At 40.0% G+C, this 12,656-nt stretch overlaps 1 protein-coding gene across 1 annotated transcript in view; it reads left to right on the top strand.

Moving 5' to 3' along the window:
• Positions 1-3,969: 3,969 nt before the first annotated feature.
• The window catches only part of POC1A (POC1 centriolar protein A), a 37,990-nt gene continuing 29,303 nt past the window's right edge, over positions 3,970-12,656 (top strand). Inside the window, exons 1-4 of the mRNA XM_063291907.1 lie at positions 3,970-4,077; positions 9,254-9,338; positions 9,796-9,967; positions 11,203-11,382. Of these exons, the coding sequence (XP_063147977.1) occupies positions 4,060-4,077; positions 9,254-9,338; positions 9,796-9,967; positions 11,203-11,382 (455 nt within the window). The 5' untranslated portion in view covers positions 3,970-4,059. The remainder of the gene's footprint in view (positions 4,078-9,253; positions 9,339-9,795; positions 9,968-11,202; positions 11,383-12,656) is intronic.

The following is a 12,656-nucleotide window of genomic DNA, read 5'->3' as shown; positions in this document are numbered from 1 at the left end:
TTCCTGAAAATAATTTCCACAGTTATGCTGACAAGAGACATATCTCAACTCTGATCTGACAGTGTAACACAAATGTCCAACTATTGGAGGGAAAAGAACACCTTCTGGTGGAAGGACACTTGCCAACAACTCTCTAAACTCTTCCATGCCTATGGAATGCTCAAACTGACAATACCAAATCATAAACTCCTAAATTAATGTTACTCCTAATAGAAGAAAGTACCATAACGATAAAGATTAATTTCTCTTAATTTTCAAAGGCTGAATGTGTGACTTCTGGGGTATTGATGCCTTAATCCAGACAAATATGGATTAAATGGTTCACTGGAGAACTGTCTATTTTTAAGTGGCAATATTTCAAAGACCAAATTTTTTGAAGAACAAAGAACACAGGTGAGTTAGTAATGCTACAGACCATAAAGTCACCTGTCAGACTGACTTTGTTTCTCAGACAAACAGCTCATGTTTTACAGCTCATGTGTCAAAATGTTCTTCTGCCTCACTTATTTACATTTTGCACACTTTCCTCCATTTTTCTTAGGAACAGATAAATTATGCCTTCATGTCCTTTGCCATGTTGTAACTATTGAACAGTGATGGTAATTTGCCCTTTCTGTGTGGTTGTGCTTTTTCTTCAGTAGCAGGAAAAAAGTGTTCCTGGTAGAATGTTGTTTTGTCAGTACTGTAATAACAAAGTTGTGTTTAAGCTGAACATTACTCAAGCCAGTTCCCATGAAAAATCAAGCTTTGGTATCCAGGCATTTAAAGGATACAGTAAAATATATATAGATAGAAGTGCCACCTACCAGTAACTTCTTTCATTTAGGAGTAAAAAAAGAACATTAGTGTGCAAGGTTCTAGTAATAATGACTGAATAAATTGAGATGCACCATCTCCCAACTTGGTTAAAGTATTTCTTTAAAAAGTCAAAATAGCCTGACCAACAGAATAAATACTGAGAACTCCTTAAGTTCATTGCAACATTCCACTGGAATTTCATGGAATTTGTATTTAATCTGATGGTACTTATGATAAAATAATAACTGCTTACTCTTAGACATTTCATACTCATGATTTCATAGTTATATAATATCAGCAGTTTTATCTGCTGTCTTTTAAAATAATGCTTGAAGCAACTCACAAGAAAAACGAATTATGAATATATTGGTAAAGATAAAATCTCCTTTGATCCTTCTTAACTCTCAATGCCTTCATAGGCATGCCCGTGCAGTTTTCTGGGCAATACTACAAAAGTGGTTCCCCACTGCCTTCTTCTGGGATGTTTTTCAAGTTCTCAGAGTAGCTTATGATCCCAGTTTTTCTCATCCAAATTCTAACCTGGCCTGACTGTGCTGTGCTTCTGATCCCAAGCAAAGTCAGTCAGGTGCTGCCACCTGCTGAGAAAATCTACAGTTAAAACATTTATTTATCAAGTTTTGTCAAATTTATTTGTCAAATTTATATGGCCACCCATCTCACAAAAAAGTGACTCTAGGCAGCATACAGCAAAACTAAAAAACAATATTTACAAGACAATTACTAATTATTATTAGTAAAAGCTTTAAAATTATAAAACATAAAACAGAAAGAATAAAATATAAATATAAATATTGGGGGAAGAGCAGGTGTTTATAACAGTGGAGCCACCTCAACATTTTACCCATCCTCTGGCGTCCCCAGGCCTGATGGCACAACCAGGTCTTGAGGGACTTTTGGAAAGTCAAAAGGGATGCAGCCAGGCTTACTTAGGGGGGCGGAGGGGAGGAGGAATGTTCCATAAAGCGGGCACCATAGCAGAAAAAGTCCCGTGTAGGACCCGCCAAGTGTAGCTCCCTAGTCAATGGGACCCGTAGCATGCCCTCTCTGCTGGATCTGATGGGACTGGCAGATGTAATCAGGGAGAGGCAGTCCCTCAAATAACCTGGTTCCATACCATGTAGAGCTTTAAAGATCAAAAACAGCACCTTGAATTGGACCCGGAAACAGACTGGCAACAATGCAGCTCGCGGAGCAGAGGTGTAACCTGTGTTCTTCTAGAAACATACATAACTGCCTGCGTTGCTGCATTCTGTACCAGCTGAAGCCACCAGATACTCTTCAAGGGCAGCCCCATATACAGCTCATTATAGTAGTCCCACCAGGAGGTGACTAGGTTATGAGTGACCATGAGTAGAGCCCCCCAGTCTAGGAATGGCCGCAACTGGCGCACAATACAAAGTTGAGCAAAGGCCCTCCCAGCCGCAACTGCCACTTGCTATTTGAGCAGGATTTGTGAGGCTAGGAGGACCCCCAGACTGCACACGGGGTCTGTCTGGGGCAGTGCAACCTTATCCAGCACCAAAGATGGCATAGTCTTATAACTTGCGGGCCCCAAAACCCAAAGCCACTCAGACTTGCCAGGGTTCAGCTGAAGCCTGTTGTTCCCCATCCAGATCCTCAGAGCCCCCAGGCACCTGGATAAGAAGTCCACAGCATACTCATTATAAATAATTAGAGCCTTTCCCCACTGCCATGTTCAAATGATATTCACCTAAATCAGCAGAATACTATACCAGCATAACATCTGCTGTTCCCATTTTCCAATCCCTATTCTGCTCCTATTGCTTCTGTTTTAGCTCACTTCAAATGGTGATGCCCAGATTATGGAGGATGTTAACAAAGCAATGGGTTAAACCCTCTGGCTTTGCTGCCCCTCCCCTTTCCAAATGTCACCAGCTGATGAGGAATTATGGCCAATCTTGACAGCAATATGAAAATGGAGCTTGAGGGGTGGTAAGTTCTGATGGACAGCTTGATCTGTGCCCTCTGCTTTACCCCACAAAGCAAAGCAGGAAAGAGTGACTCTGCTCCCAAATGCTGTAACCTAAACAGCTATTTAGCAGGGTTGCAGATGTGGTGAGTTTTGAAAGCTGGTTTAAACTGCACTCTGCTTTCACTCTCAGGAGAGTGCAGATTTAGTGCTTTTAGAACTCCATACTGCTACAAGCCCACAGAACAGATGAATATACAAGCTTTCTGATTTATTTCATTCTTAATTGTCTTTCAAAATCCAGCACCCACGCAAGACCAAACATGGTAATAGTTCCAAAACTATGCCAGATTTTGTCTACAGGGAGGCAACAAAAAAAAAAATAGCAGTGGAAGAGTATTAACACCTGGAGGGCAGGGGGTGCACCCACAATAACCTGAAGGGGCCAGCAGGCACAGGACTAATTTGTTGGTGCTGGTTGCTTTTAGCTTAAGGATGTTTATGGTTTCTTTCAAATGGAGGGTAGCAGTGAATGAAGTGTGCAGGTCATTTCAGGGGAAATGTACTCATGCCTACTATGAAATAGAGCTTTGTGCTGTGTTCACACAACACACCTAACTATGGTTAAATTAAGCAGCATTTAAGTTCCAAGAAAATTCCACCTGAATGTTACAAAAACTTACTAACAGAAAGAGCAGTTCTATAGTGCAATCAGTTACTTCAAAGAGGTGGTGGAATTCCCTTCACTAAATGTGTCTAGGCCAGTGTTTTTCAACCTTGGCAACTTGAAGATGAGTGGGCTTCAACTCCCAGAATCCCCCAGCCAGCATGGTGGATGGACTGAAGCCCACACATCTTCAAGTTGCCATGGTTGATTTAACACTGGTCTAGGCAGAGTATGGACATCCTATGATATTGAAGAAACCCCTCATCTGACTTACTGTCTATAGGCACAACCCTACCATAAACTTATTTCAGTGGTCAGGCTTTTAGCTGACATTCTTAAACGTTTTAGCTTAGCTCCATTTCAGGAACTTTCACCGCCTGTTGGTCCCTGGGAAATGTCTCCCTTTCTTCCCATGCCCGAAAGCGAAAGGAAGCTCATTTCCCTCGCTGGCCCTTCAGTTCCGACCAATTCAAACGGCTCCTCTCGAGGTCACCCCTTTTGCGTCGGCGGACAGTTTTTCTTGCGTCCTCCCCTTTAAGGCAGGAACGCCGTTACTAGGGCTGTAGCAGAAGCGGGTAAACTGAATCCCTCCGGCGGCAACAACCGGGGCGGCCCTTGGTTCCGCTGCGGTTCTTGGGGTGGAATGGCGTTCCCTTGCCTGGTAAGGGCAGCGCTAAGGGAGACCGAGGCGCCGTCGGACTGGGCTCTGAGGTGGATGGTTCCGCCGCGCTGGCAGCAGCGAGGTCGCGGAGGGAGAAAGCGGGGCTGGATCGAGCTGGGGAGAGGCGGGGGGCAAAGCAGGACGAGGCCGGCCCGACGCGGCAAGTGTGCGGAGAGAGCCAGGCTCCGCCGAGCCGCGGGAGGAAGAACTGGCGGCTGGGCCGGTGACTTGAGCCCCCGCGTTGGATCGGCTCGGCCCCACGTGACCACCCTCAATCGTGGGAAGCTAGCTCGGCGCCGAAGGAGGGGGCGATCCAGAAGTTGCGCCACATCATTCTAGATCCCAGTAGGACTGAGTCGCGCTCAGGGTTGCATCTAATATTCCTCTAGACTAGGGGAGGCTCAGGCTAGGAAGAGAGGAAATGTTTCTGAGCGGAATGTGAAAGTCTCCCTTCTAAGGCTCTGGAGGATTTAAGTAGTATAAAGCACCTCTCCTTCTGTGCCTGGAAGAAAACCCGCCTTTTCTTTATGTTGGTAATAACGTATATGGATAAAGGGAGTGAAGATTTTCTCTTTAACAGATCCTTCTGCTAGATTTATCTTCTTACGATGAGTGCCTGAGTCTCTATACATCTTCATCAATATTATAAATATTAAAAATATAGGAAGCCTTCCTCTCTCTCCCCCCACCTCCCTGGTGGGAGGAAAAAGTATCAGAGACTCTTCAAAGATTTTTTTTTAATGAACTATGATTAGCAACTATGGAGTAGCCTTCATAATTAATAGTAAAGTGGCTAAAGCAGTGCTTGGATACAACCCAAAAAATGATAGAATGATCTCAATTCGAATTCAGGGCAAGCCATCTAACATCACAGTGATCCAAATATACGCCCCAACCACAAATGCTGAAGAAGCTGAAGTAGAGCAGTTCTATGAGGATCTGCAGCACCTACTGGACAACACGCCTAAAAGAGATGTTATTTTCATCACAGGAGACTGGAATGCTAAGGTGGGCAGTCAAATGACACCTCGAATTACAGGTAAGTATGGCCTGGGAGAACAAAACGAAGCAGGACACAGGCTGATAGAATTTTGCCAAGACAATTCACTCTGCATAACAAACACTCTCTTCCAACAACCTAAGAGACGGCTTTATACATGGACTTCACCAGATGGACAACACCGAAATCAGATTGATTACATCCTTTGCAGCCAAAGGTGGCGGACATCTGTACAGTCGGTAAAAACAAGGCCTGGAGCTGACTGTAGTTCAGATCACGAACTTCTTCTTGCACAATTTAGGATCAGACTAAAGAGATTAGGGAAGACCCACAGATCAGCTAGATATGAGCTCACTAATATTCCTAAGGAATATGCAGTGGAGGTGAAGAATAGATTTAAGGGACTGGACTTAGTAGATAGGGTCCCGGAAGAACTCTGGACAGAAGTTGGCAGCATTGTTCAGGAGGCGGCAACAAAATACATCCCAAAGAAAGAGAAAAGCAAGAAGGCAAAATGGCTGTCTGCTGAGACACTAGAAGTAGCCCAAGAAAGAAGGAAAGCAAAAGGCAACAGTGATAGGGAGAGATATGCCCAATTAAATGCAAAATTCCAGAGGTTAGCCAGAAGAGATAAGGAATTATTTTTAAACAAGCAATGCGCGGAAGTGGAAGAAGACAATAGAATAGGAAGGACAAGAGACCTCTTCCAGAAAATTAGAAACATTGGAGGTAAATTCCAGGCAAAAATGGGTATGATCAAAAACAAAGATGGCAAGGACCTAACAGAAGAAGAAGAGATCAAGAAAAGGTGGCAAGAATATACAGAAAACCTGTATAGGAAGGATAACAATATCGGGGATAGCTTTGACAGTGTGGTCGGTGAGCTAGAGCCAGACATCCTGAAGAGTGAGGTTGAGTGGGCCTTAAGAAGCATTGCTAATAACAAGGCAACAGGAGATGACGGCATCCCAGCTGAACTGTTCAAAACCTTGCAAGATGATGCTGTCAAGGTAATGCATGCTATATGCCAGCAAATTTGGAAAACACAAGAATGGCCATCAGACTGGAAAAAATCAACTTATATCCCCATACCAAAAAAGGGAAACACTAAAGAATGTTCAAACTATCGAACAGTGGCACTCATTTCACATGCCAGTAAGGTAATGCTCAAGATCCTGCAAGGTAGACTTCAGCAGTTCATGGAGCGAGAATTGCCAGACGTACAAGCTGGGTTTAGAAAAGGCAGAGGAACTAGAGACCAAATTGCCAATATCCGCTGGATAATGGAAAAAGCCAGGGAGTTTCAGAAAAACATCTATTTCTGTTTTATTGACTATTCTAAAGCCTTTGACTGTGTGGACCATAACAAATTGTGGCAAGTTCTTAGTGGTATGGGGATACCAAGTCATCTTGTATGCCTCCTGAAGAATCTGTATAACGACCAAGTAGCAACAGTAAGAACAGACCATGGAACAACAGACTGGTTTAAGATTGGGAAAGGAGTACGGCAGGGCTGTATCCTCTCACCCTACCTATTCAACTTGTATGCAGAACACATCATGCGACAAGCTGGCCTTGAGGAATCCAAGGCTGGAGTTAAAATCTCTGGAAGAAACATTAACAATCTCAGATATGCAGATGATACCACTTTGATGGCTGAAAGTGAAGAGGAACTGAGGAGCCTTATGATGAAGGTGAAAGAAGAAAGTGCAAAAGCTGGTTTGCAGCTAAACCTCAAAAAAACCAAGATTATGGCAACCAGCTTGATTGATAGCTGGCAAATAGAGGGAGAAAATGTAGAAGCAGTGAAAGACTTTGTATTCCTAGGTGCAAAGATTACTGCAGATGCTGACTGCAGTCAGGAAATCAGAAGACGCTTAATCCTTGGAAGAAGAGCAATGACAAATCTCGATAAAATAGTTAAGAGCAGAGACATCACACTGACAACAAAGGCCCGCATAGTTAAAGCAATGGTGTTCCCCGTAGTAACATATGGCTGCGAGAGCTGGACCATAAGGAAAGCTGAGCGAAGGAAGATCGATGCTTTTGAACTGTGGTGTTGGAGGAAAATTCTGAGAGTGCCTTGGACTGCAAGAAGATCCAACCAGTCCATCCTCCAGGAAATAAAGCCAGACTGCTCACTTGAGGGAATGATATTAAAGGCAAAACTGAAATACTTTGGCCACATAATGAGAAGACAGGACACCCTGGAGAAGATGCTGATGCTAGGGAGAGTGGAAGGCAAAAGGAAGAGGGGCCGACCAAGGGCAAGATGGATGGATGATATTCTAGAGGTGACGGACTCGTCCCTGGGGGAGCTGGGGGTGTTGACGACCGACAGGAAGCTCTGGCGTGGGCTGGTCCATGAAGTCACGAAGAGTCGGAAGCGACTAAACGAATAAACAACAACATGATTAGCAAACATTATCAAGTAACTAAATTAACATAATTCCAAGATGCATAGAGGAAAAAAAGATAAATGCAAACAAATCTACTAAAATGTAAATAGGTACTATACATAAAAAAAATTACCAAATATGTACCAAAGTACTACCATATTACAGTCTATTGTAATGAGGTAAACCATAAAATCCATCCAAATTTGATAAAATTGTGGTTCCTGCCTCTCATGTCTCTTTAATTTAACTTTGTGATTTTTTTCTAATGTGGCAATTGAAGAGGCCTTGTTAATCTACATCTCAATTGTTACGTGATCTAGAGTTTTCCATTGTTGGGCAATTATTATCTGTTCCTGAATCATAGATTATCCCTATCAGTGTGCTTCAGATTTTATTGTATATTGAATGTCTTGATCATAATTGCCAAGATTCCTTTTATTACACAGCTATAAGCAGCAGGAGTTGCTCTTTTTTGATGCTGAATCATTCTCTAAATATATGAAACCAAAATATAACTGCTTTCTATATGATGACCAAGTTGCTTTCTGGACAGATGTACATAGAAGCTATTCATTTTGACTCTGAAGTGCAAAATCAGAAACTTGAGGGAAAAATTGGTCCAGAAACTTTATTCTTCCTGTTGCCCTGTATTTGGGCAATGTACAAGTGCTGCTTGGCTTGCCAGTTTAATTGTGATCTCTGATCACTGCTATTTACTATTACAGTGGTAAGAAATGGATTGCTGAATATTATGATTCCAAATATTTTTATTTAAAAAAACCTAAGTGTTAGGAGAGTGCTGTAATAGCTGCTAATCACAGTACATCTTTGGTGGAATTATGGTGTGAAAATATAATGTCATGATTTCATGTACCTATATTTCATAAATTATTGCTATTAAGTATGAAATAAAATCAGCTCAAAACCTTGACATGATAAATGACAAGTCCAGCTTCATATGACCTGTAACAGCAAAATCCTAGGCTGGATCTGTTAATTGTTCTAAGCCAAAAGTTGGTTTATTTGGTTTTGGCTTACTGTAGCGTACAATCCCAGTTATTGTGGTGTGCATATTGTGGTTTAAGCTGAAGTGGGAAATCTGAACTCCCACACTGTAGTTTGTTCAACAGACTGCTGTGATTGGAGAATCCAAGTGAACTTAAAAGCTAACGTATTTGTCATTTTCTCTTTTACATTAAAACAATGATTTTAACAGCATTCCTCTGCAAATATCTGCTGTCCCAGATCTGTATAAACAGTATAATTAAAAGAAAATTGATGTAGATTCTATGGAAGAAAAGCTAAATTCCAGAACTTGGGTTAATTAATCACATTAAGCAAATATTAAAAACATAGTAGGTTTTTCCTAGCCATGGAAAGGCTACAGTGCTTTGCACCCTATAGTTAGGGCACTGTCTATGTATTTGTAAAATTGTAACATCTCTGTCCTTTCCTAAAGAAGTATTGTGTAGAATGTCAAGTATCTCATGTAAAATATAAGTTATGGGGCAGAATCAAAAGGATTGTTTTCTAAACTTGAATTTGAAGTAGTTGGTTGAATTTTCACCAGAGCCAGATAGAGTTCAAAACTCAGTGAACATATAGTATTAAATAAAGGGTAGAAAGCAATTCAGTACTTCAGAATATTTGGTTCTTGGCATTTGTCCCCCCCACCCCCCCTGGATTTCCCATAACAGATATTTGAATATTCAAGTTTAAGAATATGTTTGCATTGTGGTAAGATAACATTTGGTTCAATATGACATCTCTTATATAGGAAGACCCAACTTTGGAGAGGAATTTCAAAGGCCACCGGGATGCAGTAATTAGTGTGGATTTCAGTCTAAATAAGAAACAGCTAGGTAAGCTACTCTCATCATTTTGTTCAGATTTCTCTTTCCTAAAACAAACACCATGAACACTGGCTCCAGGTTATTAAAATATATTGCTAAAACATTTATTTCATTTAACTTGAAGGAAAGAGAGCAGTTTTCAAATATTTTAATCTGAGGCAAAAAGTCATATGTTCCAGAGAACTGAAAGGATACTGCAGATTATTCTGGCTTCAGTAAAGGATAAATTGGGAGATGCTTCCTAGATTTAAAAGTAGCTTCGCTTGGAATGACATAGTTGCTTTTCATTCTTCAGTTTGTTCTTTGACTACTTTTAAGAAGAGCCTCAAAAAGTATACTAGGGAAATCCGCTGAACCGGTGGCTTGATGTAACTGGCCAATTATTTTTTCCACTGACTTTGTAAAATGAGTGATTTATTTCCAGTCATTAAAAAATATAATGAACATAATTTTTTATTTCATTCAGTAAGTGGTTCTATGGATTCTTGTTTGATGATCTGGAGTATGAAACCTCAGATGAGAGCTTATCGCTTTGTGGGTCACAAAGATGCAGTAATGTGTGTTAATTTTTCACCATCTGGCCACCTGATTGCTTCAGGTTCTAGAGACAAAACAGTTCGCTTGTGGGTTCCAAGTGTGTAAGTACAATGTTAAATTATATTGCTTAGTTTGCTTTCTTTCTAGATTCTTCAAATTTGTTTTTTGTTTTAAATCGATACTGCAAATGGTTGCTGCTTAACTTCGGACATAGAAATTATTGCTGTGAAGAGTGGTTTGAATATTATTTTTCTTTAAAAATCAGCTGAAACAGTTATATGTAAGAGGAGAAAAGGTCAAAGTATCTTGTCTTCATAGCAGAAAAGATGGCTCTCAGTTACTTTAATGTATGTTTACATGTTTATATATTTGTATACATTTGTTTTCATACATATTTTATACATTTTCATCAATATTTTATATAACTGTTTTAACTTCATATTTACTCATTTTGAATTTTAGTGTAAACCACTTTGAGATTTTTAATGTAAAGCAGTATATAAAAAAATTAAATTATGAAATAGAAATGAGAGATCAGGATAATACAAGTTAGTGATAATAGAAGGAAAGTGCTGTTATATGTCATTCTTACTTCAATAGAAAAAAAAATCATTTATCTCCTCTAATCCATGTTGTATCCTGGGAAGATCTCACAGGATGAATTTTTTTTAAAGGTGTGTTATATGGCAGTCACTTTTTCAAGAATATGCTGAACTAGGCATTTTTGTGTGTTATTTCCTGTTTGTAACTTTTTGGTAAGAAGATAAATACATTACTTGTTGCATGAAAATCCACTGCAGTTTACTCTGAGCTGGCAACTCGGTGCCTGTGTTTGGAATTATTTCCTAGCTTAATAAAATTTTGCTAGGTTATACACAACAGACAGAAAAATAATCGATGAGATGAAATTATATATGTGCCTGATTAAGTGTGATTTTTCTCATTTGATTATAAAGCTTCTCCAGTTCTCCATTTGCCCCTGTTGTTTATATGCTCTTTTTCATTTTATATGAAAACACTTAACAAAATGTTCTACTTTTCTTTGTTGCGTCATTAGTATAAACAGTTATAGTATGTCACTATTTTACTACTTCAAACATTACTTTATTATTTTGTGCAACAGATTAAAATAGCTATTTGTCATTGGGAGCTGTTCCAGCTCCTAAATAAAAGTAGACAATTTCTTCCCATACCATGTTTGGTTTGCTGTGTAAGTCTAAGTTCAACAATTTTCTGTTAATGCAAATGTGTATATTAAAACCAGTTACCAAACATGTACAAGTACTGAATGATTTAGAATTCTTATTTTTGTGTGTGTTTGTTCCCCTAAATTAAGCAAGGGAGAATCGACTGCATTCAAGGCTCATACGGCAACAGTCAGAAGTGTTCACTTTTCTAATGATGGCCAGTCATTGGTTACAGCCTCTGATGACAAAACAGTCAAAGTATGGGCTGTTCACAGACAAAAATTCTTATTCTCCCTGAATCAGCACATAAACTGGGTTCGCTGTGCCAAGTAAGTCTTTTTTTTTAAAACGATTTTGTGATCATGCATAGGGCATCACACTGTTTGTCATGTGATGAAAGCTGTGTTCAAGTCTCTCTTAGAGACTAATGTTGCATGGGAAGCTGTGTGCAGTAGCCTTGCCTTGTTCTTAAATTCTCTGCAGCCTCTGTCCATCTATTGGAAGAAGCCCTGGAAGGGGAAGAAACTGTTGTCGGTTGTCTGTCCTTTAGGTCATCCTCTAATATGCAGACTGAGGGGAGACCAAAAAGATGTGAGAGCAGGACAGGCCTATAGCACACACTCTCATTGTCTCTATGCAATGCTATTTGCATAGACAGGAAAAGATTTTGACTAGGGCTCTCATAAACACTATCTGTGAAGGCCTGTAATGTACCTATTGATTTATTTCTTAACATGGTTACCTATATACTTTAGGAACTTGCTACGTTTCATATTTCCAGATCTCCTTTCTACATACCTCTGCCTTATTGGAAAAGATTATTACTACTTCAAGGCCAGATTGGCCTAGATTAAATGAGAATAATGTGGAATAAAACCAGTTGTTTTACATGGACCGAATGGAAGAGGGGAGAGGTTTCACTCTCTTTTTCAAGTTAGGAAAAAGAAGAAAACTTCTACTTTTAGAAGCAATAACATTTATTCAGTTGTATGTAATGTAATAGGCTTTTTCTGAAGACCTTTCAAATATGCTTAACTGAAGCCAAGGGCTGTTGAAAATAGGTTTACTTTTTAAATAGATGTGATTAAAACTTCACTGTTAATTTGTTTTCTTACACTCTTTAATGCTTAGAATTTTAGATCATCCAGGAAAGGAGAAGTTGAAAAATGGGAAAACATGTTTACAAAAATATAAAAAAAAATGATTAAGAATAGTATATTAGTAGTTGCTGATTTATTAAGAGCTGTCCAGAAATGCAGATATCCGTTGTCCTGGCTACATAATTGATAGAATAATGGCTTGCCAGAGAGAGAACAGGAAAAAATGGTTCTCATAACCTTATGATTGAAAACGAGTGTCTTATTAACTATAAGGGCTGTGCAAACCATTCAGAGGGACTTTGTTTGGGCAGCAGCCGGGGTGGACATGCTTTTGGTGCATGTACCTGAATCCCCAGACAACGTGGGAAGGCCCTCAAAGTGGCCACAGTGAACAGTTGAGGGGGCCCAAAGCATGGATTTTGTTTTAAGTACGGATGGGTGCTTTCGTTGACTTGTGAAACATCGCTCTGAACGTTTCACGTAGCCCCTTAACCAGATGGCAT

Source organism: Candoia aspera, chromosome 2 (genome assembly GCF_035149785.1).
Source record: "Candoia aspera isolate rCanAsp1 chromosome 2, rCanAsp1.hap2, whole genome shotgun sequence".
In the NCBI taxonomy this organism is placed as follows: Eukaryota; Metazoa; Chordata; class Lepidosauria; order Squamata; family Boidae; genus Candoia; species Candoia aspera.
The sequence above is the reverse complement of the archived record's forward strand: the minus strand, read 5'-3'. Positions and strand labels throughout refer to the sequence as shown.